General features: G+C 40.5%; 3 protein-coding genes across 3 annotated transcripts; 2 read left to right on the top strand and 1 right to left on the bottom strand.

The window, feature by feature from the left end:
• Positions 1-1,122: 1,122 nt before the first annotated feature.
• LOC138024565 (small ribosomal subunit protein mS33-like) lies at positions 1,123-5,170 on the bottom strand. Its single transcript, XM_068871789.1, has 4 exons — positions 4,982-5,170; positions 3,150-3,285; positions 3,002-3,062; positions 1,123-1,960 (listed from the first exon to the last, which is right to left on the bottom strand). The coding sequence occupies exons 1-4, from the start codon at positions 5,059-5,061 to the stop codon at positions 1,929-1,931; spliced, it is 309 nt and encodes a 102-aa protein (XP_068727890.1). The 5' UTR covers positions 5,062-5,170; the 3' UTR covers positions 1,123-1,928.
• LOC138024560 (acyl-coenzyme A diphosphatase NUDT19-like) lies at positions 5,154-23,758 on the top strand. Its single transcript, XM_068871785.1, has 6 exons — positions 5,154-5,358; positions 6,125-6,468; positions 7,108-7,267; positions 9,413-9,504; positions 10,013-10,115; positions 22,646-23,758. Exons 1-6 carry the CDS (start codon positions 5,230-5,232, stop codon positions 22,928-22,930), a joined length of 1,113 nt encoding a protein of 370 aa, XP_068727886.1. The 5' UTR covers positions 5,154-5,229; the 3' UTR covers positions 22,931-23,758.
• On the top strand, positions 13,299-17,416 carry LOC138024550 (uncharacterized). The gene is made up of 5 exons (XM_068871775.1): positions 13,299-14,032; positions 14,180-14,686; positions 14,834-15,340; positions 15,488-15,994; positions 16,860-17,416. The coding sequence occupies exons 1-5, from the start codon at positions 13,543-13,545 to the stop codon at positions 17,225-17,227; spliced, it is 2,379 nt and encodes a 792-aa protein (XP_068727876.1). The 5' UTR covers positions 13,299-13,542; the 3' UTR covers positions 17,228-17,416.
• Positions 23,759-23,865: the final 107 nt, after the last annotated feature.

The following is a 23,865-nucleotide window of genomic DNA, read 5'->3' as shown; positions in this document are numbered from 1 at the left end:
GGAACTGGACACCAGACACCATCAAACTTGACCTCGTTCACATGGTACTGGTTGTGATGGATTTGTTCGAGGTTAGATTTGTGCGGGATTTAAGCTCCCAAGATGCTCCACATGAGACACTTGATTACATGACCACTTGATTGTCATCCAACTTTTTGGGCACAGGAAAAAAAACAGGAACCTTTCAGTTATTTATACTGAGCCAGGGTCGAATCAAGGTGCTGGATTTCAGATAGCATCCAACCACTTCCTTCCTTCTGATAGCTGGTAAAAGAACTCAAAATCTTCGCGAGTCGACTCTGGTTCATCGTCCAGGCATGAAGAGGTCTCAAGTATTAATAGGGAGCTTAAGCACGCGCGTTTTTGATTCGCGGGCGGCAACCGGAAGAGAACATTCCGTGTGCCAGGACAGTGGTGTTTCCCAGATTTTCATTATAATCTTCTCTAATGGAGTAAAGATACTTGGCAAAGTAAATGTGGTTGTGTAAAGACAAGTTAAAAAGGAAAATAGCTCACTTCCGGTTGCCGTCCGCGTCTCCAAAATGCGCGTGCTTAAGCTCCCTAATGCAAGTTGATAGACGCGGCCCAACCTCAACAACTCCTCACCCAAACCCTAACCGAGTCCCCTTAATTCTGCTCCTTGAGCAAAGACAAACAGCTAGATTTAACCCAACCTAAAAACAACGCTAACAGCAATTGCAAAATAACCTGCTGGCATCCATTGAGCTCTTTCACAACTCGCTACTTTTTACAGTTTCTGGTTAATTTTCAGTTATTGCAAACACGTGCTTACAGGCACGCTAAACTGTGCAACGGCGGTCGCAAGGCAAGTGCTCTGGATTTACGTGCTCGTTTGTGTCAGTATTTCTTTTAACACAAATAAAGGGAACTTTACAATAGACCTTCTTCCAGTCTTTTCATGGCAATGGCGTGTAGAGAAGTTCCTTAATCGTGTCCTGAGGAAACTAGATGGGAGTCCAGGATCCATGTGATCCGTTTCTCACCTCTGGACTCTGGCTCGCGGTCGAGAAAAAGTTGAGACGAAGGAAGTTTTCCTCGACTTGTAAAATCGCGAAACTGCGTCTGCTAAAGTGCAGTGCAGCTTATGCTAATGCGCACGCGTTTCAGAAACAACAGGAACAACAATTTATTGATTTGCATTCCCATATTGCTAGATGGTGAGGCACAATATATTAACCACCAGAAGTAAAATGAAATTAAATGTTACAAATAATACCAATGCAGCAATCGTAGAACATTTGTTTTGAATCAGCAATCACATTACCATAACTCTTACTAACAACTGACGTTAAGTCGTTGCCCCTATTTTCTATTTCAAACAGACTCAAGGTTGAAATGACCTAACAGGTGCAATAGCTGAACAGTCGGTGGAATGTGTGATCATGACCGCATGTTGACAAACTGGATGAGTCTGTCCTCTAAATAACGATAAATCGTGCCATAACATTGTCAAAGTTCTATGGATCCAAGAGCCATAGGATTGCTAAATTGTTCAGCATTTGTTCCACAAAAGTTTTGGGACTCTTAATTTGACCAAGGAAAAGCAACAATTTTCACAGGAATTCTAATAGAAACTGGTCATACGTGGTCTACATGATGAATTACCGATCTGCTACCTTCCTCCTCAAAACTACTCTTGTTTCAAGGTACACGTTGAAGAAGGGCATTTGTATCAAGAAAACAAGAAGAGTCTCCGCTGTCTGTGTTTTCATCCTTTCTCGTAATAACAACCTGGAATTTTGTCCAGATCATACGTACAGCAAAATTGGCCACGTTAATCGGGATTTGAAATAACACTCCAAGTTGCATAATTCAAACAATTGCAATTCACTAAATAGTACACTTCAGCCCTTTGTTAACAATTAGGTGTTCAGCATGACTGAGAACAATACACTCAGACGACCCATTTATTTTTTCTTCTTGGCCCGTTTGCCTTCACCTGAAAAAAAAAAAAACGTTTAAACAAGTCATTCACTTAAGACCACAAGGAAATGACTTCTATTCACTATACATATGTATTAAATTACTTTTACTACCAAATAGTCATAGGCATTCTTCCATGGTCTTTTCATGAACCGACCATCATATTTTGGGGGAGGGAGAAATGCCATTTGCGAATGTTTCAAGGCACTCTGGGTACAACTCTGGGTAAAATATTTTCTTTGTTTCATTAGCTTCTGTATTAAACTTTGATGATTCATTCCAAATGGTATTACCCACTTTTCGGCTCTTTTGTTTTCTTTCAGTCAGGTCAGATCATCTGCTTCCATTCATTCAACCATGTACCAACTGAAGAAATTAGTACGAGATCCAAGTGGAGTGACTTGACTAAGGCCTTCTGCTAACTTGTTGCCCTGGGCATGTTTCATCCCTTTCCCACAACGCCATTAAAAAACCAACACATGAAGTGAAAGTAGAGGGATCATCACAATTAGATGAGCAACTAATGATGAAGCCTGGACACAAAGAGCAGAGGAGTCCTGTTTGACCATTTTTCCAGTTAAATTCACTGTACAATTGCAGCACAAGTAGATCTTGTTGATTTGAATCACTGTACGTGATCAAACTACACACAAACGATTCTGTTACAGTTGAAATACTATCCGTGTCAATGTTCGTGGCTCAAAGTCCGTATGAGGCATGAAGTGCCAAGAGTAGAAAAAGAGACTTGTCTATTTCTATACTGTTAGTCTCCATTAGTGACAAGCCCACAGTCATTACTGGAAGCGGCTTTTGTTTCACAGGTAGGATTTCAACCGCAGCATAACACGATCAATTGTATGTAGTTTGATCAAGATCGATTCACACTGAATTTAACTGGAAAAATGGTCAAATAGGACTCCTCTGTTCCCTGTGGCCTGGATTGCTCATCTAACTATGGTAATCTTTCTAACTCTCATTTCATAGAAATCACAGAAGGTAAAAACGCTTTACCCCCTACTGCTCATAAACCATTGATAAAAACTGTCTCTATATAAACCTTTTTTTGGAGGTCCTTTGCCTCTTTCCTTTCTCTTCACTGCCATCTCTTCTCGAAAATTCTGTGAAAACAAGTTTGTAGCTGATTAATATCATTCTTTTCATAACAAATGCAAATCAGTAATCAACACTATTGCTGATTCACAAACCAAATGCTCGTCGTAATAAAATCCAAAATGCCGCAGTCTAAAGAGGAGGGTCTGGAACTGCTTAATTGGGGGATAGTAGGAGTTGATCTCTCTTCCAAGGGGTCTCCTAGCAAAGTGCTCCACAACTTTATAAGATCTGCAAAAGTAAATAAAATAGTACTGATCACCAAATGTCTAAATATATTTGTAACACATTTTACGCATTGACCCCTAAGAATGAGATTTTACTCTGTCTAATGCCAGACAATTTTACTCATCAATGGGGGGCATCCTTGGGGCATTTGAGATGTGAATGGGTTAATTGGTCATTGATTCTCAGAGGTAACCAATCTGCACATGACCTATGGATTGCAGTATGGCCAAGTCAAATCTTCAAAATATATTCTTTTCCTCTATCCAGCCAACCTTGAACGCTTGACTTTGTCCTCACACAGGGCCAGGAATTTGAAAATCTTTGTTGCAGGCTGTGAACAGTCTCTCTTCAGCTCTAGCATCTGTGGGACGAACATTTCAAACCCAACACGGTTGAGCGTCGCATAATGAAGCTGCCACTATTGTGTGTACCCACCAAACTAGCAGCTCATGGAGTCACTCCTCCCTATTGCATATTGACCATATCATGATCCCTATGTTCACATTCGTTCGCCAAAAGGGAGACTGCTCACAATCTATTTTAGTTGTTGAAGCAAACCATTTTTTATTGGTTTGGTAGGTTGGAATTTATTTTGGGATTCTAATTGGGTAAAATGGCTTGCTTTAATACATTGACTCCCGGGGTTCCCCATTGACGAGTAAAATCGTCTGTTGTTAGACAGAGTAAAATACTAAGTATGGCCGGTTCAGGCCAGTTTGGGTCTCAAAGGGTTAATGGGGTACATGTATATATATCCACCTGCTTGTGAAAGTGCTAAATAATATGGAAAGGCCTGCGGATGACTATTCCCTGGAGTTATATCACATTTTGAAACAAAATCTGTTTGAAGAGTGTTCTGTTGGGAAACTTCAACCACTTTGACTTAAACTGGTTGTGGTAGAAACAGTTGATCCAACTAGGGCCAAGTACCGTCATAAAGGAGGGGAGGGTATGCCAAAGCTATTTTTGCCCACTGCATGATTATTATTTGCTGCAATTCGCAAAATTGGTCATTTTGTAAGTACATTTTGGCGGGGTTGGACAATCTTCAAGCCAGCGAGTCTCTCATTTAAGTCTAAGCACCCATTTCAAATAGCACTGATAAACAGTGTTTAAGTCTAAGCACCCAATTTTAAAATGGTTAGCTTTCAATAAATGGTTGACTTACATGGCTCGCAGCCATGGCTCACACAGTTTGCCAGCCATGGCTCGCATGACTCAGATGGCTTGCTGGCTTGCACATTGTCCTCACTCCATTTTGGCCCTTAACTATTCCCCATCTGAAAGTGGCAAATTGGGGGTGATTTAGATGCAAATGGCCTAACAACATCTGTGTCCACTCACTGTCTCCTCTAACCCTTCCCCACCTACACCGCCTTTGGTGTGAATGGGTTAAGTAAAAGAGAAATGGAGATCGAAGTGTTTTTTTGCGAAAAAAAAAAAAATTTAAAGAATAATAAGATTAATCACAATTTTGTTTTGCAATTAGCTTTGCTTTGAAAAGGGAGACAAAATTCCCGCGGCAAGGAGACCTTTTAAGCTCAACAGTACCTTTCCGATGAGCTGAAGTAACAGGGGTTTAACGTCAGAATAACTAATTCTCACCGTGATTATGTAAATTATATAAGCATTGCTTTTTATCAGAAGAACATGACTTTGTTCGAGGTCGTCAGGTTCTGCTATAATTTGATAAACTTACTGTGGGGTGACCTGACGAGTTAATTTGCCAAAAATCCTTGCCCTTAATAGATCCATCTTTCTTGCGTAGTTTGCACTCATCGTGACTCAATGTTACCCCATTAACATTGATTGGTGTAGACGATGCTAGCGCAGTGGCTTGTAGGCCGCCATGTTGGCGAGTAAAGAGAGTCTGGGGCCGACAATACTGTGGTACTTCAGAATTTCGGTCAAAATGTCGCATTAGTTGTGTCGAAACATTGGTGAAGTATGAACACTGTTAGAAGTAAAATAAGGGATTCTGCCACTTTAATATTAGTGGCAAGAAACAACACACTCAACAGCCACTTTGACTACAGGGTTTTGTTGCTTGAAAGAGGAGAGAAAAGTGCATTTATGGTAAGTTAGAGAGGTTTCGGCTAGCCTGCGACCGCAGACGTGTTGGGCCATGCCATTGAAAAGACGCACCCCTTCCCCCCCCCCCCACCCCCCATTGAGGGCGTCTCGTAGAGTTTACCCCCTAAGCATAAGGAAAATGGAAGTGCCGGCACATTCCCACCTCGGAAAAAGGGGGGAAAAAGAGGGAAAATCAAAGAAACCGACTGGATTACCCCTAATTACCCCCTCCCCCTGGATTTCCAAGCCCCTCAAAAGGTAGAATGTGCGTAAATAAATGGAATGGCCCATTTCCAGTGGTCATTGGGGCTGGACAATCTTTGAGCCAGCGAGTCATGCAAGCCATGCAAATTTCACATTTAAGCCCAAGCACCCATTTCAAATAGTGCTGATAAACTGTGTGATTTGCATGTTGACTCGCCATTTTGGCTTGCATGACTCGCAGTCATGGCTTGTATGCCTCTCATGACTCACAGCCGTGGCTCGCATGCCTCATTGGCTGGCACATTTTTCAAACTTGTGGTCGTTTCTCTCCCCTGTTTTTTGGGAGAGAGAGAAACAACCTCTGTATTAATTCTGCGTTCGCAGGCTAGGTTTTGACTTACCTTGGCATAAAATTTAAATCTTGAAAAATCTGTTGACCACAGCAAAAACAAGAACTGCAAAACGTGAACCAAGAAATTTGTAGGAAACACCATCTACTAAAACAAATGGTAACCTTGTCATGGTTAACACTGATCTGCTAATGTAGACATACGCAATATTTCAGCCAAATAAATATGTATTTCCTGGGGGAGTCATCGAAGAGAAAGCCGATTATTCAAATGATTGGATGCAGCTGTTCAAACGGTCGTTTTCCAAGTTCGATAAAGACTTTGCTCCACTTGTTAACGTTCAAGGACCACGGCCACCTCTGATAAAGAAATCAACCACAGATATACCAAGTGAAGTTGCATTAAGAATATGTGCAATCAGAGAAACGTTTGAGGAGTCAGGCGTTTTGTTGCTCAGAAGCTTGACAGATAAACATGAGAGCAATCTTGATGTCCAAGAAATTCAGTATTGGAGGAAGCAAGTTTACACAAATGCGTCAAACTTTTTTATCATGTGCAGGTAAGAATTTGGTATTGTGGCTTTGGAAATTTGGTAGGCAAGTAACAGTTTGGTATTGTGGCTTTGGAAATTTTCAATGAGTTATTTTGTTAATAGCAAGAATTGACTGAAGCAGAGCCAGTGCAAAAGGGGTAAACACATTTGGCAATGGAAAGACCGTGCCAGCCCAAAAGGTTCTAAAAGTAGGTTGTCACCCTTTTTAGAGTCTTTTACAAAACAGCAAGAATTTAAAATTATCTCAGTTATATTTTTTAGTGTGCTGACCATGTTCCTTAGAAAAAAGTTGCTTTTGCTTCCAATCATTGATCGGAGAAAATCAAAGAAATGAAGAGCCATCTAACTTATCTTTCAAGACTCAGATGTAAAATGACCATTTAGAAAGTTTGTGTGGCCAATAATATTTATTTACACTGTAATCATTATAATCAGTACCCAAGACCTTACCACTTACATCAATACTTTAGAGCAAAGCTGTGGTGTAAGGAGAAGACATTGGGAATGGGTGTTGACTTGATTTAACCCATGGTCTTCTGAACTGCTCCCCATTGTCAAGTAAAATCAACAGGTTTTAGACAGAGTAAAATCTATGAAGTCTCACTTCCAGGGGGAAATGAGTTATGCTTCTTTTACTGCAAACAGGGAACTGGAGTGTGTGCCTGATGTATGGTCTCTGAGTGAATGGTCCAACTGGTTGACACCTACCAATTTGGCCAGACGATTCGACACCTTATTTTACATTAGCTTTCTTGAAAAAGAACCCACCATTTTAATCGATGAAAAGGAGATGACACATTCAAAGGTGAATTTTTTTTCAAAGTTATCTTTTAGAGCTTGGAAATTTGTTTCATAGGCCTGTTTTTGTATGGGTAAAAATCTATTTATTTAGTAAATTTGTACTTAAGCTCATACATACAACGTTCCTGACAACCTACTGACAAGATATGAAATATATTATTTTATGGCACAAAGAGCTATTTGCATTTAATTTTTGGTGTCTTCCTGAAGACACAGTTTCCAAACTTGAAAAAACTGGCCAGTTTTTTCAAGTTTCAATCCAATTCCATCCTCTCCATCCTTGGCTGAAAACAACAAAGAATACATGTAGCTTCAGTGCACTTCAGTGGTCATTAGCAACAAAACTAGAGCATTATTTTTTGGTTTTCATTGATGCAAGGATGTCCTTTAGTGTAAAGTTTGACTAAAATAGTGTTACACTGTCCCTTTAAACTCTTAGGGTATATTTTGCACACCGTTAATCCATTGAATGGATTAATTAAACCCAAACATTACTTTAAAAATACACTCAACAAAATTTTTTTGATTCTACATGGTTGAGAGACCAGAATGGGAATGGGTGACCACTTAATAGATGATCCTATTTTATTAACTTTCTTCCCTTGTATGTTGCTTTATTTTATTGCCTTTGATTACCAAACTGTTTTCTGACATTTCAATGACTTAATAGATTGTACTCTGTCTAACAGGAGTCAATGGGTCAACAACCTCTTCATCCATGTCCCCTTTATGGCAGACATGCAAACAGTTAGCTCCCCATGCAAATGCAGATCTCTTGTTAAGCTCTTAGAATCTAATAGCAGTCAAAGTGATTTATTCAGCTCCATTCTGTTCTGGGAGTTGCTACAATGGATGAATGGAAAAGAAACTAAGCGCATATGATACCTGGTATGACATCAAGAAGATCCAGTTAAATTTGAGAAATGATTATTGATCTGCTAATGTAGAGAATGGCTACTAGGAATATGTAAAGGAATAGCTAGGAACAATGCATCCTTGTTCCTTAAAAGGAAAGGAACTTCATTTAAGTGTCTAGTCGTTCTAGCGCTGAAGCACTAATTGGGGACATTGTAAATTGAAATTAACAATTAAGACAAATCAAGTCAAATGTTGGTTTTTGAGGAGAGGGGTTAACCTCTGGGTGCAGAGTAGAGAACCAACAAACTCAACCCACATATGACGCCGAGTGTGGGAATCGAACCCGGGCCACATTGGTGGAGGCGAGTGCTCTCAACACTGCGCCAACCCTGCATTCTTGTGTTTCCATTCACCCCTCAGACACCTTAGGATGCCCCTCAGAGGAGGAGTAGAGTAAAATCGTCTGGGGTCAGATGGAGTAAAATCTGTTAAGTCTCACTCCCAGGGGTCAGGGGGTTAATATAAATCATTTCAAATGTGCATGCAGGTGTTTGTCACAAAAGACCAAAGCATGGTGCTTTGTTGTAATAATTTGATATCAAGGCCTATCCTATTTTTGTTGTCAACAGCTAAGGGTGAAGAATATAAAAACTTAAAAATAATTGACCAATTTGTTCAACTTTAAGTTTTTTTTTTAATGAAAAGGAACAAATTTACTTATGGTAGTTTATTCGTGAGGAGAAAAGATGGAAAACTCAGTTAGTGCGCGATCTTGGTGCAAGAGGTCCCGAGTTCGATCCCCGGATCTCATATCCTTGTTTCGACTTCTTTCCTTTCAGTGTAACTTAAGTACTAGCTTTAAATACCCTTAGGCTAAAAACAGAGCACTGATGGAGAGGGGGGAGTAAAATGAGCGCACTGTCGACGTCAGGTTTGTCAGTTGAATTACTTTTACGAGTTATGGACGTTAAATATGGTCGCTTTACTTTTTACTTTTATTCTCATAGATGATCCTGTTACAATAATAATAATAATGATGATGATGATGATAATTCACTCTGCACTGTCAGGAATGTTGTATTTGCAAAGTTAAGTTACAAGTTATGGTTTTTACCAACAAGCAACAAAACTGCTGTAAAACTATCAACAAGTTACCCCCTTTTAGAGTCAAGGGAGGCTAAAACTATTTTATTGTAGATGAGAAAGATCTTGGGCTCTACACCATTATCAACAGGTGTCTGTGTAAGGGTAACTTGCAATAAAATAGAATTACATGACAGTTTTATTTCAGTGGGTGACTCCAGCATCTGCACTTCTCAAGTATGCAAAGAATCAGATAGAGCTTGGACCTCCTCAGGTTTATGAATTAGCAAGATTTTGTCAGTAAGTGTCACCTGTGTTTTATCTCAATGGAAACTTGAATTAAATTTTGCAACGTTTTGAGAGGACATTCCAGTTCTGTTTACTAAAAAGCTGCCTACCTACAAAGCAAGAAAGATAAATAAATTTATTTAACCTCAAATTTGCGCAGTATCCAGAATTTGTTGGATTGAAAGTGTCATCAACAGCATTTGAGACTTGAACCGATTTCTGTTGTCTGAATGATAAGCACATCATCCTTTGTGCTGAGGCATTGAACAAGAAATGAAATAGACCATATTCATATTCTCAGTATTGGACTGGAACTAGCTTGCAATGGAGGCTAATGCTGGGGATTCTTTTCGAATGCAAATACTATTTTATATATTCTCCCACATTAGCCTCCATTGCAAGCTAGCTCCAGTCCAATACTGAGCATGCGAATATGGTCTATTAAAAATGCCCTTGAATTTTCTCCTTGAAACACAGGGCTTCATTTTCAGCTAAAAAAAATGTCTCTTATTTTGTTTAGATTTCCAAAACTAGCGGACTTTCAAACTTTTCAAGAAGAACGTGCTTCTCAAGGCTGTGAACAGTGGCTTCCAGTGCTATTGAAATGTTGTGGTGGGGTTATGGTAAGAAATGGATACGTATGCATGCTTCATTGGAATGCCTTATCACTATGTGCTTTGCCATAAACAGGGCCCGGGCAGAGAGGGAATTTTAAATTGTTGTTAGTGGAAAATTGACCAAGCATTTTTATTACACATTTTTTGGCAAGCAGGTAGTTAAGGCTGCTTTGAAAGTCAGCCACCCTTTAGAGGGAAGACATAATCACAAAATTGAACTTATATTATTAAATGAGCTTTTTATGACTTAGAGGCCAAATTAGACGCCTACTGGTAACTCAGAAATTATTCAGGGATCTTGAATTCTTGAAAAATAATCGTTTAAAAATAAAAACTGGTTTTACAGACCCACTAAAGTAGGGAAAGAAAAGACAATGTCTTGAGTTGGAGTAAAGAATTCTTGGTTTGCACCCACGTGATTAGACGGCCATGTTGGTGTACAAAACAAAAAAGCAAAAGCAAAATGTTGCTCGCGTTTTGCATACTAATAGAAACAAGTATAAATAACAAAGCGCATTTTTGATTTACTAACGGAGGTTTGGTTTTTCAATATGCTATTGTTCACTAAATATGCACATTTGTGACGTTGCCGTCGCCGTTGTCGCACCCTGCTAGCAGAGCCTTTCTTTTGCTTGCTCGATTTTGGCGTTTTCTCCTCCTCAGTAAAGAAAAAGACAAAAGGAGGCTCTGCTCGCAGGGTGCCGTTGTCGTTGCTAAAGCTCCCAATTTGTTTGATGACGAGTCGGGGATACGCGGAAAAAATCTGAGCAGTCTTTTGCAGGAGTCGAACTTACGATCATCCGATTACTAGTTTCATTTAGTGTGTTAATATTATTAGTAAAATCCAACTAGTGGTCTATTATCAATGCTGCGTTCTGATTGGTTGAGCTACTAGTAGGCTATTTGTTATAGCCCACTAGTAGCGAAAAGCGCCGGCTTTGAAAACCAAAACAACAACTAAAGTCTAGCTTTAAATAGCGAAAGATGTTTTGTCTCGATATCTTCTTGACCAACTAGTTGGATTTTACTAAAACAATTATTTCTCTCGCCCTCATGGCCTCTGAGTCAATAGCCCATTCGGCCTTCGGCCTCATGGGCTATTGACTCAGAGCCCATTCGGGCTCGAGGAATAATTGTTAATTATACGCGAACGAATGACCCGTTTAGACACGTTTACTTGTTCGAAATCTTTAGAGAATTCCGGTCGCGTTCTTTTGGTACGATTCCGGAATAGGAATATACGGAATAGACGGTATTCGTGTTCTTTTGAGATTATTCCGTTTCCGAAATGAACGGAATACTATTCCTCAGTTTCATTCTGCTCCCGATAGCAGAATGAACGGAATGACCGGAATACGGTTCACTCGAAAGAGGCAGAATATGCGTTCTTTTGGGAAAGTTTTGGCGGGAAGTGATACGCGGTCGGCCGGTCGCCTGCCGGCGGCTTGAAAATTGAAAATTGAATGGAATAGCGATCCAAAGTTTCTACCGAAGATGCGGGTGTGCTGGCCTCTGTTCTGCTTCTTTACCGGTGCTAGGACAAAAAGAGCTGTCAGTTTCTGTTATTTATAAAAACGTGCCCTTGTCTGGTCAAAATAAATGAGATTGGTTTGTACAAAAACGACGAACTTTTTTTCATTTAAGTCAACATCAAAGAGCGTATGGGAACGCATTTGCAATACGCAATGCACTCACAAGTACAAGAAATTCTTTGTCGTCTTCTCCCCCTTAAGGTTTTTAGCAAATGAAGCAAACCGAAAAAACTGGTACTTATTGCCATATTTCAACATTTCGTGTTCCAAACTTTCGGGAAACCTTTTCCCATGCCAACGCATCTCGGGCATGCCGAGATACAATAGTTCCCAGGCCACTTTGCCAAAAATATTCCGTTTCCATAATTTGCGTTCTTTTGAGAATTGATATTCCGCGTATTCTGTAATTCCTAATTCGGAATGAAAATAGCCAGGATACTCCCAAAAGAATGCATTCTAAAATTACTGGCAGGAATGGTAGTAAAGGACTCGCTGATCCGAGGAAAACTCAGTCCTCGTTTGACGCAACTTGCTGCAACTAGCTGCCTGTCCTTGCGTCTGCTCGCTCCTGGTTTTCAAACGATGACATTTATCTAACAGATCACTGTCGTCATGAGAGAATTACAAGAACTCGACCGGACTGAGCCAGCAACTTCAGGGGGTCGCTATTAGCATACTGACCTAATAGGTAAAAGAGGGCTGCCCACGTGTCAATTGGAATCGCCTACGAAAAAGAACATAAACAATTACAATATGCCAATGAAACTATAAATTCAATCTGTTATTCTCTATTGAAGAAGAAAATATAATTTCAACATCAATTACTGGATTACAGAACTTCTCCTTATTCTCAGTTGTTCCTGAGTGTTTGATTTGGACAATATTGTTTTTGAGCGGAAGTGACGGGAGACTTTGTCTATAATAATACGTGTCATAAACGTTACCTTCACAGTCCAAGGTGTGATTTTAGAGGAAAAAGTCAAGATTGATTAAGAAAAAGAACATGCAGTGATTTCCTTTTGAAAGTTGTTTTTAATTTCGTGAGCCTTAGAGTCTACTCCACAAGTTCGGTAATTTTTTGCTAGAATTTGAAAAGGGAGAAAGTATAAAGACAAACAAGTGACTTTCAAAATTCCTGTTTCTGTTAAATCTGGACAAGATTATTTTTGCTCAGTATCATGCAATAAAACTTCCCGCTGCTTCCCAAACCATTAACAAAAGCTGATTTAAAGATTGTCAAGATACTTGTTTATTTCCATTTCTTCTTTAACCGTGATGTTTTAAAATAATGTAAACGGTTTTAGATCTCTCGATGAGAAAATATCCATTCAAAAACTTGGAAATTTGGCACGAAAAGTGTCAAAACCACCCACCTGGCGAAAACTGAAACGGTGTTACCTTCTGCTGACAGATTTGGAAGTCTCTTTATTAAATTATTTGGTTTCGTTTGAGTAACACGGTGTCAGTGACAGAAATCTAACAGAAACAACTTAGGACACAGACTTATAAAACGAGCAATAAACCCAAGATCAATTAACTTACTTCGTGGTGAGATTCCAAAGTAAACCTTGAACTAACAGACAAACGGGATAGCCAAACTAAATTTGATTGCTCCACGTGTACTGAAAAACTACTAAACTCTCATTCTTCCTCAAGTTACAAATCCTAAATCAAACTAAACGTCATTTCCTGTATGATTCACTAAACATTAAATCAAAAGCACAAACGTTAAGTGTCACGCTATCTTCGTAACAATCATCGAAACACCGCTTACATCTAATAGTGACGAGAGCTAGAACATTTCTAGTGTGGAAGATATAACAGCTGGAAAAGTTTCTTCTTCGAGTTTAGTAGAGGGTGAAATCGCACCAGTCGTCTTCAAGGCAAACGTTTCTAAGTCAATGCTCCCCCAAGCTTCTAACATCAATGAAGAATCTGATACGAGTTCTGTCGAAGGAGAGATTGCCAGTAATGCTCCATTGTATCATTCTACACCTCAACCGAAAGCCAAACGAGTTTGCCGCGTACCAATTAATACTAGCGATTCATCTAGTAGTGACGAGAGCTCGAACATTTCTCCTGTAGAAGATGTAACGGCTGGAAACGTTTCTTCTTCGAGTTCTGTGGAGGGTGAAATCGCACCACTCGTCTTCAAGGCAAACGTTTATAAGTCAATGCTCCCCCAATCTTCTAACATCAATGAAGAATCTGACACGAGTTCTGTGGAAGGAGAGATTTATAATGTTGTGGAGGAAACAATTGGAAAGCAACAACCTTTGCCCAATTCCCAAGATAGATTCGCCAGCTTAGGTGATGTAACAACCAGTGCTACATCAGTTCTTAAGCAAACCAGTGAGGATAAAACCCCAAAGATGGGAACTCGACGAAGAGGTTAGACAATTCACCATGTTTTTCACATGCAAAAGATTTGTGGTATTGCTAGCTTGGTTTTAACCTTATGTGTTAAACCTGATGTTCGCTGTTTGTTTGAAAATTCCTAACAACCATTAAGTGTCCATGATTTTTTATTTCCTTTAGATTTATTTTCGGATACGGAGAGTGAGTTCGAAGATTTTGAGGGATTTGATGCCGGAGATACGAGACCGTATGGAGAGATCGCCAGCAAGCCTCCATTGTATCATTCTACACCTCAACAGAAAGCCAAACGAGTTTGCCGCTTACCAATTAATACTAGCAATTCATCTAATAGTGACGAGAGCTCGAACATTTCTCCTGTGAAAGATGTAACGGCTGGAAACGTTTCTTCTTCGAGTTCTGTGGAGGGTGAAATCGCACCACTCGTCTTCAAAGCAAAAGTTTATAAGTCAATGCTCCCCCAATCTTCTAACATCAATGAAGAATCTGACACGAGTTCTGTGGAAGGAGAGATTTATAATGTTGTGGAGGAAACAATTGGCAGGCAACAACCTCTACCCAATTCCCAAGATAGATTCACCAGCTTTGGTGATGTAACAACCAGTGCTACATCAGTTCTTGAGCAAGCCAGTGAGGATAAAACCCCAAAAATGGGAACTCGACGAAGAGGTTAGACAATTCGCCATGTTTTTCACCTCCCGAGAGAAGATTTGTGGAATTGCTTGGTTTTGACCTTATGTGTTAAACCTGATGTTCGCTGTTTGTTTGAAAATTCCTAACGACCATTTAGTGTCCATGATTTTTTATTTCCTTTAGCTTTATTTTCGGATACAGAGAGTGAGTTCGAAGACTTTGAAGGATTTGATGCCAGAGATACGAGACCGTGTGCAAAGATCGCCAGTAATGCTAAACCATTGTATCATTCTACACCTCAACCGAAAGCCAAACGAGTTTGCCGCGTACCAATTAATACTAGCGATTCATCTAGTAGTGACGAGAGCTCGAACATTTCTCCTGTAGAAGATGTAACGGCTGGAAACGTTTCTTCGAGTTCTGTGGAGGGTGAAATCGCACCACTCGTCTTCGAAGCAAACGTTTCTAAGTCAATGCTCCCCCAAGCTTCTAACATCAATGAAGAATCTGATACGAGTTCTGTGGAAGGAGAGATTTATAATGTTGTGGAGGAAATAATTGGAAAGCAACAACCTTTACCCGTTTCCCAAGATAGATTCACCAGCTTAGGTGATGTAACAACCAGTGCTACATCAGTTCTTAAGCAAACCAGTGAGGATAAAACCCCAAAGATGGGAACTCGACGAAGAGGTTAGACAATTCACCATGTTTTTCACATGCAAAAGATTTGTGGTATTGCTAGCTTGGTTTTAACCTTATGTGTTAAACCTGATGTTCGCTGTTTGTTTGAAAATTCCTAACGACCATTAAGTGTCCATGATTTTTTATTTCCTTTAGATTTATTTTCGGATACAGAGAGTGAGTTCGAAGATTTTGAGGGATTTGATGCCAGAGATACGAGACCGTGTGCAGAGATCGCCAGTAATGCTCCATTGAATCATTCTACACCTCAACCGAAAGCCAAACGAGTTTGCCGCGTACCAATTAATACTAGCAATTCATCTAGTAGTGACGAGAGCTCGAACATTTCTCCTGTAGAAGGTGTAACGGCTGGAAACGTTTCTTCTTCGAGTTCTGTGGAGGGTGAAATCGCACCACTCGTCTTCAAAGCAAACGTTTATAAGTCAATGCTCCCCCAATCTTCTAACATCAATGAAGAATCTGACACGAGTTCTGTGGAAGGAGAGATTTATAATGTTGTGGAGGAAACAATTGGAAAGCAACAACCTTTGCCCAATTCCCAAGATAGATTCGCCAGCTTAGGTGATGTAACAACCAGTGCTACATCAGTTATTAAGCAAACCAGTGAGGATAAAACCCCAAAGATGGGAACTCGACGAAGAGGTTAGACAATTCACCATGTTTTTCACATGCAAAAGATTTGTGGTATTGCTAGCTTGGTTTTAACCTTATGTGTTAAACCTGATGTTCGCTGTTTGTTTGAAAATTCCTAACGACCATTAAGTGTCCATGATTTTTCATTTTATTCAATGTTCTCTATCATATACATGTAGCATGTTTAGCATCTGTAGTCGTGGCGGTAGGTTCACAATTTCCGGTCAGAATTTCAGTGCTGGACAGCGGAAAAGACTGCACCATCCATTTGCTTCTCAAAAATAGAATTTTCCTATGATTCGTCCTGTAAAGCAATAAAATGAATTCCGAACTTCGATTTCAAGGAATAGAATTCAATATCTGGAACCTAGAATAATTCATGGTTTAATAGCTTGGAAACCAACTGCTCGGTCTTATGATGTTTTCGCTTCGTTGTAGCATTTACTTCCCACATTGTCGTGGTTTGTTTAGAGACTTAAATTCTTGTTCATAGCCTTGTCTCAGATGTTTTCGTTTTTTCGTTCTTCAATAGAGACTTCGTTTAAAAAGAAAGAAAACCTCCGCCACAAGGCCGGCTTAACTATCGCCCAAATCAAGGCGCCAAGAGGTTAACAAATCGGTCCAAGGAAATTGAGTTATTTCTAACCTTAACCAACAGTTTTCCTCTTGGCTAAGGGATAATTCAAACCAAATTCCTGCAAAGTTAAATCAGACTCAAATCAACCAGATGATACGCTTATCACCTTTGAATGCAAATAGCTGATATAACTTCAGAAAAAATGAATACAGTGCAGTGGCTTCCCTGGTGACCACAGCCATTACATTGCAGGGGTCATAGAAAGTGCAACTTTTTATCGCCGTTTCTTTCTCATAGGGAAACATCGATCGACTGTGTCCACCCCTGAAGAGTTGACAAAGGAAACGTGTTGCCAAGAAACATTCTGCCTGCAGAAGTTGCTGTCGGTGAGCCAAATGAAAAAGTCCCGCGAAAATTTTTGTCACGACTATCCAACATATGAACTCCAAAGGCAGTTTCTGTTCAACTGGCTCGATGATAATCAGCCAACTGCTGGAGTATTTAGATATTACATCAGCGGTATTAAGGTCTGTTGGAGCGCTTGGACGAAAGTATTAGGTTTTACTCGTAGAAGATTTTTTGAATTAAAAAGAGAATTTTTGTTAGGAAGACGAAGTGCGCGTCATGGTGCATCGTTAAAGACAAAAGACTGTCCACAGAGCTAGGCTAGAGCTAATTTCCTGAACAGGTACTTTGCTGAGAACTGCGATTACATTCCAAATTCTAGTGGGTGGCATCTTATCTCTTTCAGCAGAAAAAAATAAAGTCTTCAAAGAGTTCCTGGATAGTCCACTGTCTCTTTTGTCAAGGATGACTGACATGGGTGTGGCATCCGAAACGCAACCAAATCTCGCTTCTCGTCTGATGAAGCCATCGATGCGATCTAGGGTCTTTCCTTTGTAGCCAGCGGCCCATACCTCTGTACCATACTTAAACTGCGACATTATCAAGGACTCAAATAATCTATGGAGTTGATCTTTACTGTACCCATACCACTTACACACTCTGAAGACGTACATTCGACTGCTAGCTTTAAATAGCAGATTGTCGATGTGCAGATCCCTGTTACAAGGGTCGTTTTGAAAAGTAACACCAAGACGTTTTAACCAAGTTTTCCTTTCGATCTCAGCTATTAAAGGTGATTCAGGCTTAGTGATTTTGCCATGTACAAGCATTTCCCATGTTTTTGAGAGGCTTAATGACATCTTATTGTTTCGCGCCCAACTTTCAATATTTCTTACTTCAGCAATGGCATTATCTGACGATCCCATCTTACTAGACCATTGAAAACAATTGGTGCATTCCAAAGTTGCGCACAGTTTGTGATGAACAATAGCACGTTTGGTGTGTAAGGGGTGGGATGAAGCTCGTAAGAGGTACTGGTGTTTGTCTGTTGGTTTGGTGTAGAGATCTGTGGTAAGTATACTATCGGGAACGAAGGGGAGAATGGGATAAATGTAGAAGAGTGAGAAGAGGTGAATTTTATGGTAGGGTGAACATTGTGTAAGTAAGAAATAAAATTCTGTGGGTGGTCGTCTTCTGTGTGAGTTCATATCGTAAAGATATCGTCGATGTAATGCCACCACGTATGAGGTTGAAGGGGAGCCTTTTAAGAGCGTTTGTCTCAAATTTAGCAGGAACGAAATTTGCGTATGAGGGTGCCATGCGTGTTCCCATAGAGGTGCCATGTGTTTGGAGGTAGAAGTTATTGTTGAAGTGGAAAATGTTCATGGAGAGGATCGTTCTTATGAGATCACAAAGAGTTTTCTGTGCGTATGGTGGTTGCGGTGCGGTCGCGAGTGGAAAGAAAGTAACGACAAGCATGAATACCTTCATTGTGGGGGATGTTGTTGTAAAGAGAAGAAACATCAAGCGTGACAAGTATGGCGTTACAAGGTAGGCGTCCAAGTTCGTTAAGTTCGTCAACAAAGTGTGTAGTGTCTTTGATGAGGGAAGGAATGTTGTGAACGAGAGGTTTGAGAAAATGGTCCACAAATTGTGAAATGGGTTCCGTGGAGTGATCGATGCTGGAAATATCTTCGTGGATTTTGGGTAAGATGTAAAAACGTCCTTGGTTTGGGGTCAGTTTGTACAAGGATTTTTTTTGTGTCTTGCCGTCAGTAATGGTATCTTTGTACATGTTATGTAAGTTAAGTTGTTTGCGTGTTGAATGTCACTGATGATGTCGAGTTGCCTGTAAAATTTATTGTCGTTAAGTTGACGTAAGCATTCGTTTATGACTGTGCCTGATCCTTTGTCATTAGGTTTCATGACAATATCTGTTCGTGAGTGTAATTGTTTGAGAGCGACTATTATTCTGCCGGCAGAATTCGTAGTCGAACGATCGATTTTTTCACCAATCGCGTGGTCAGTTTATGCGGGAACACCTGACTCGTCCCCAGTCGTCTCTCTCGCGAAAGAATTTGGAACTCGGGGAGTGAAATTTAGAGACGACACGGGACGAGTCGGCGTGAACTTGGCACAAAACGGATCACCTCGTGAAGTGAAGTCCAGAAGCCGATGTGAATCGTGGGGCACGAAATGATAACAATCTGAAGCAAACCGAGTGCATTCAACATTTATCGCCCTTTTTGATCCGTGCATTGAATTCCGATGGTTATTTTTACGCGCCATCTTGTTTTTTAAGTAAACAGACGCTAGACGCCGAATGCTCGCAATTAAAAATTGCGTGGTATTTATCACTTACTCCAAAATTTTTCTCTTCCTTTTTCAAGGAATCCACGAAACTTATTCGACGGAGCATTTTTTTTTTGTGTTTGCTTCTTTTACCTTTTTTTGGTTACTTTTCTGCGAATGCCCGAAATTCGGTTCTTTCCACGAGTCCGAATGAAAGTTTAGATTATGTATAATTCGCTTCGGTCGTAAACGTTGAGTGTACGTTAATGATGAATCTGGCTGCATATCCAATATTTTGTCTGCAGACCGAAGGCACTAGTTGTTCAAAGGCTACCCAATATGATATCCAGAGAATGAAATAAAATTCACGTACGTTTCAAAGTAGTGAGCATGATTCACGGGAAGTTACATGGGAAAGTAAGCTTAATCTTTCCACGGGGAGCCCATACAATCTGTTTGTGTAACCGTTTGTAATTTTATCACAAATGTATTTGATTCACCGTTTGCTTCTTCTCTTCTTCTGTAGCGATATATCGATAAATATGTGCATGGATCAATGCTGAATAAACGGGGTATATTACCTTCCCTACGGTGTACTGTCGTTCTTTTGCCTCAGAAGTGGTATTTTGTGCGATTTTGAAGATTTCGAGTTCTCTGTTTACTTTGCCTCTTAATAGAAGGACAAGGGCGGAAGGAAATTTTTTGCACGGCTCTAGCGCCGGGGCGATTTTTCCCCAGAAAGTCGCATCGCTCCGCCCTCAAACTTCGCAAGAGAATAGACGAAAGATTCACGGTTCTTCTCGTACTTCTCGATCGAAAATCCATCCAAACGGCCCGGAGATAGCCCTCGAGAAAAAATCAAAATTCCATACCTTCCGAGCAGTCGAAATGCGTACCAAGATTCACGCGTGCCAGCCTCAAACCGTCCTGCAGATTGCCTCTTTCTGATTGGATCGGTGCGTATTTTGATCCTCCTCACCATGTAATAAGCTGTTTGTGGATTACCTGATATTTCGAATTAAAAAATATATCCATGTGAAGTTTTCACTGACCAAATTGCATTTCCTCAATTATTGATAAACGGCTTACTGACCAAGTTGAACATGATTTCATAAATTTATGAGCCATTTGCTAACCAAATTGAATTTCATATATTTATTAGCTGTTTGGAGACCAATTTGAATTCATAAATTTATGAGCTGTTCACAAACCAAGGTGCGGGTCATAAATTTATGAGCGCATTGCTGACGAAGTTGACTGATTTCATAAGCCAAGGAGAGTGTGTCAAAATTGGACAATTCAACGAGAGACAAAGTACTTTACGTTTTTGATGCATTGAGCTGATCAAATGTACCCTTTCGACCAAAGTAAAGGAAAGACCTAGTTTAGTACAGAATAATTGCAATATGACATTTATATTTCTTACGGCCAAATTCCTATAAGACGTTTTCGCTGTTCTGTACAACAACATGGCCGCCATTGACGTCAGTGGAAACCAGGGATACCATAACCAACCTCGTTCCCAGGGTCTCCATTGTCAACGACAAAGACACCCCGGGAACGAGGTTGTATCATAGCCTGTGTAGCTAGCATGAAAAGCCTGCTCCCCCTCCCTTTCTTTCTCTCCTCCTTTTGGCTTTTGGCACCTGCTGCACAGGCTAATCTTAACTTAAGAGGGTTGTGGGAGAAAGTGGATTTAGACTAGAAACAGAAATATGTGCCAACGATGAAATGATATATGAAGTGAATCATATATTGAACTGCGGATATGAAATCAAGTGAAGCTATGATCCTCGCAGTTATGAACGCAATTGCGTAGAGAAGCCTGAACAATTCAGGGTTTCAACGGGGTTTAAACCCGTGACTTGGCGATACCGGTGCGACGCTCCAACCAACTGAGCTATGAAGCCACTGTCCTTGGGAGCTGGTCATTTGTGGGTTCTAATGTTCCCGTGATGAATAGCCTGCGAGCAGGCTCTCTCTCTTCGGTGGGAGAGAAGGAGAGCCTGCACGCATCCCTTTGAATTTTGAATGCCGCCTCCTGATGTCACGCTGAGAGAGCTGTCAAAAATTAGCCAATCAGCGCGCACCAGAAGTAAACATTGAAAAAAAACACAGAAAACAGAAACCCACGCGTTGTGTATTTCAATTTGCCCGAGGCAGAAACTAAAAAAAACTGTAAAGGAAGGAAGCCTTCGCCAGAAAAGCCTAACAACTATTGCTGATGCTGTAAAGCGTAGCTGAATATTCAGTACGGTAATTCGTCGAAGTCCCTTCCGCGGAAAAAGTGTTTCGTTCGTCAGGGAAAAATTTAGCACACAAACTTCAAACGACGGGAATCGTAATAGAGACATTCGTTTTCCCTGACCGCATCTCCACTGTGTGAGACTCGTCGACCACAACTGCTGCCAAATTTCGGTAAAGCGAAGCGGAATTATCTTTTTAAATTTATTTTAATGAAATACAGACATTACAACTGCTACATCACACTTAAATACTAGACAGATATTCTAATACCTACACCATTTTATTTCAATTGTGGTTATAGATATGTATTTTACTAATTCAATAATTTGAAAATTGGAATATTTTGTTTTCAAGTGTATCGGAGTATTGTGGAGTTACGAGGAGATCGAGCAATCATTTGTGGAGCCGCCTTTTCGGCTTAGCCTAATACTTGCTAAAATCGTGTAGAGTTCCTCTATCGTTAAATCAGCAACAGAGGCAGCCACGGTGACATGAAGTCGCCCTCGTATTTTGGCCGCTACGAAAAACAGTTGGGAAATAAGACTTTTCTCGAATTCTGTGGATAACAGAGATAGAACTTCCTTCCTTCCAGTAGAGAGGCCATTGCATCGCGTTGCCCGACCTTTAATTATGTAAAGTTATGGTAAATTGCAACATTCTACAATTTTCTCAGACGCATTTCTGACCACCTCATCTCTGCGAAGCGAAGAGGCTTTCTTGTTGTCGGAGCTTGTCAATGGTGACGTCACGAGGTAATTTAATTTCAGCCAATCAGTATTTTGCGTCCAAAATTTGGACGCGACATTCAAAATACAAAGCCATGCGGGCAGGCCCTCATTCTACCCCCAACCCCAGTCCCTCGGAGGGCCTGCTCGCAGGCTACGTGATGAATGAATCAACGATGGAATGAATCATATATTCAACTGCTGATATGAAATCAAGTGAATATTAGAACCCACAAATGACCAGCTCCCAACGTCAGTGGCTTCATAGCTCAGTTGGTTAAAGCGTCGCACCGGTATCGCGGGGTCACGGGTTCAAACCCCGTTGAAGTCCTGAATTTTCAGGCTTCTCTACGCAATTGCCAAAATTGCGTTAATAACTGCGAGGATCAGAGCTTCACTACGAATTGTTGTAGTAGTTTCAATACAGTTTAAGAACTGCTGAATTCCAAACGGTGGTAATAATTGTTTTTCCAGGAGTTACTTCCACATGATGATCAGTATGTGTCACAGAAGAAAAAAATGCTGGAAGAACTGGCCATTAGCAGTACAGGAGGATTTCCATTAACAGAAGTTTCCGATACAATAATGGCAGAATCCAACTTAATTGGAACAAATGTCAATCGAATTTTGCACAAATCTGATGATTCCTCCTTGTATCGTATTATCTGCAACGTAAAACTCCCTCATCGACACTGTTCACCCATCACTGATCTGGTTAGAATACAAGAACTTGCTCAAGATTTTGAATCGCATCTCTGAATAAATATCTTTTTTTAAATAAAGGTTCTCTACTTAACTTTTTACATTCAAAATGCTGTTAAAAAAAAAAAAAGTTGTCCCCGCTGGGTTAATGGAACGTAGCCTCCTTCGTGACTCTTTTCTCTCGGCTCGTCACGATCTTTCCTCCCCGAAGGAGCATCTATACAGCACTGATTGATTCCTATGTGACTTCTATGTAATCTCCAGGCCCGGGTTGTTCGAAGCATGGTTAGCGCTAACCAGCGTTAAATACCATGGAAACCGTTTGGATTTGATACTTCAAATAAGCAACGGTTCGCGCTAACCAGGCTTCGAGCAACCGGTCCCACGATGTTATTTACTTACAAAGGGGAGGTGGGGCTCGTTTCGGAAGACGTTTGTTGCTGATGTGTGACAAGCCAAAAGAAGGGCTGCTAAGGAGGCTTCGGAAAACAAAGACGACCAGGAAAAATACCATATCAAAAATAACGAATCACATCTTTTGCAATATTTAAATTGTTGATAAACTATCTGCACGCAATTTTCTTTACCTACAGTACATGCAATTACCATCACCTGTACGCAATTAACTTCATTAGCATGAAATTAGGTGAACCTTTACCTAATTTCAACAGACGCCTGGAAGCGTTAACGTGGGATGTGTTGATCGTTGAATGGGTACCCACAGTACTAGCCTCCTATGCAGACCGTCTTTTGGCTCATCACGCAATCTTTCCTCGTGACGAGCCAAACGAGACTAACTCAGAACAGCATTGTCAACGGTGTTGGTCTGTGTTGTTGTGTAGACAAATAATGACGTAAGGATTATTAAAGCAGGCATACAAAGCATTGAGGAATTCGAGTGCCAGTTGTAAATTTTACTCTTATTCTGGTCAGTTAACACTCGTCAGTGGGGTAGGGGGGGGGGGTCTTTTCTGGTCAGTTAACACTCATCA

The sequence above is a fragment of the Montipora capricornis genome, chromosome 2 (genome assembly GCF_036669925.1).
Source record: "Montipora capricornis isolate CH-2021 chromosome 2, ASM3666992v2, whole genome shotgun sequence".
NCBI classification, from domain to species: domain Eukaryota; kingdom Metazoa; phylum Cnidaria; class Anthozoa; order Scleractinia; family Acroporidae; genus Montipora; species Montipora capricornis.
The sequence above is the reverse complement of the archived record's forward strand: the minus strand, read 5'-3'. Positions and strand labels throughout refer to the sequence as shown.

Excerpts from the sequence above, each read along its gene's own strand:
- LOC138024565 (XM_068871789.1), bottom strand. The coding sequence starts at position 5,061 with ATGAGTGCAAACTACGCAAGAAAGATGGATCTATTAAGGGCAAGGATT. Across the intron at positions 3,063-3,149 it reads TTTATTACGACGAGCATTTG|AATTTTCGAGAAGAGATGGC; the intron begins GTTTGTGAATCA and ends TTGTTTTCACAG. Across the intron at positions 1,961-3,001 it reads CAAAGGACCTCCAAAAAAAG|GTGAAGGCAAACGGGCCAAG; the intron begins GTTTATATAGAG and ends TTTTTTTTTCAG.
- LOC138024560 (XM_068871785.1), top strand. The coding sequence starts at position 5,230 with ATGAACACTGTTAGAAGTAAAATAAGGGATTCTGCCACTTTAATATTA. Across the intron at positions 5,359-6,124 it reads GAGAGAAAAGTGCATTTATG|CCAAATAAATATGTATTTCC; the intron begins GTAAGTTAGAGA and ends GCAATATTTCAG. Across the intron at positions 6,469-7,107 it reads AACTTTTTTATCATGTGCAG|GGAACTGGAGTGTGTGCCTG; the intron begins GTAAGAATTTGG and ends TACTGCAAACAG.
- LOC138024550 (XM_068871775.1), top strand. The coding sequence starts at position 13,543 with ATGCTCCCCCAAGCTTCTAACATCAATGAAGAATCTGATACGAGTTCT. Across the intron at positions 14,033-14,179 it reads GATGGGAACTCGACGAAGAG|ATTTATTTTCGGATACGGAG; the intron begins GTTAGACAATTC and ends TATTTCCTTTAG. Across the intron at positions 14,687-14,833 it reads AATGGGAACTCGACGAAGAG|CTTTATTTTCGGATACAGAG; the intron begins GTTAGACAATTC and ends TATTTCCTTTAG.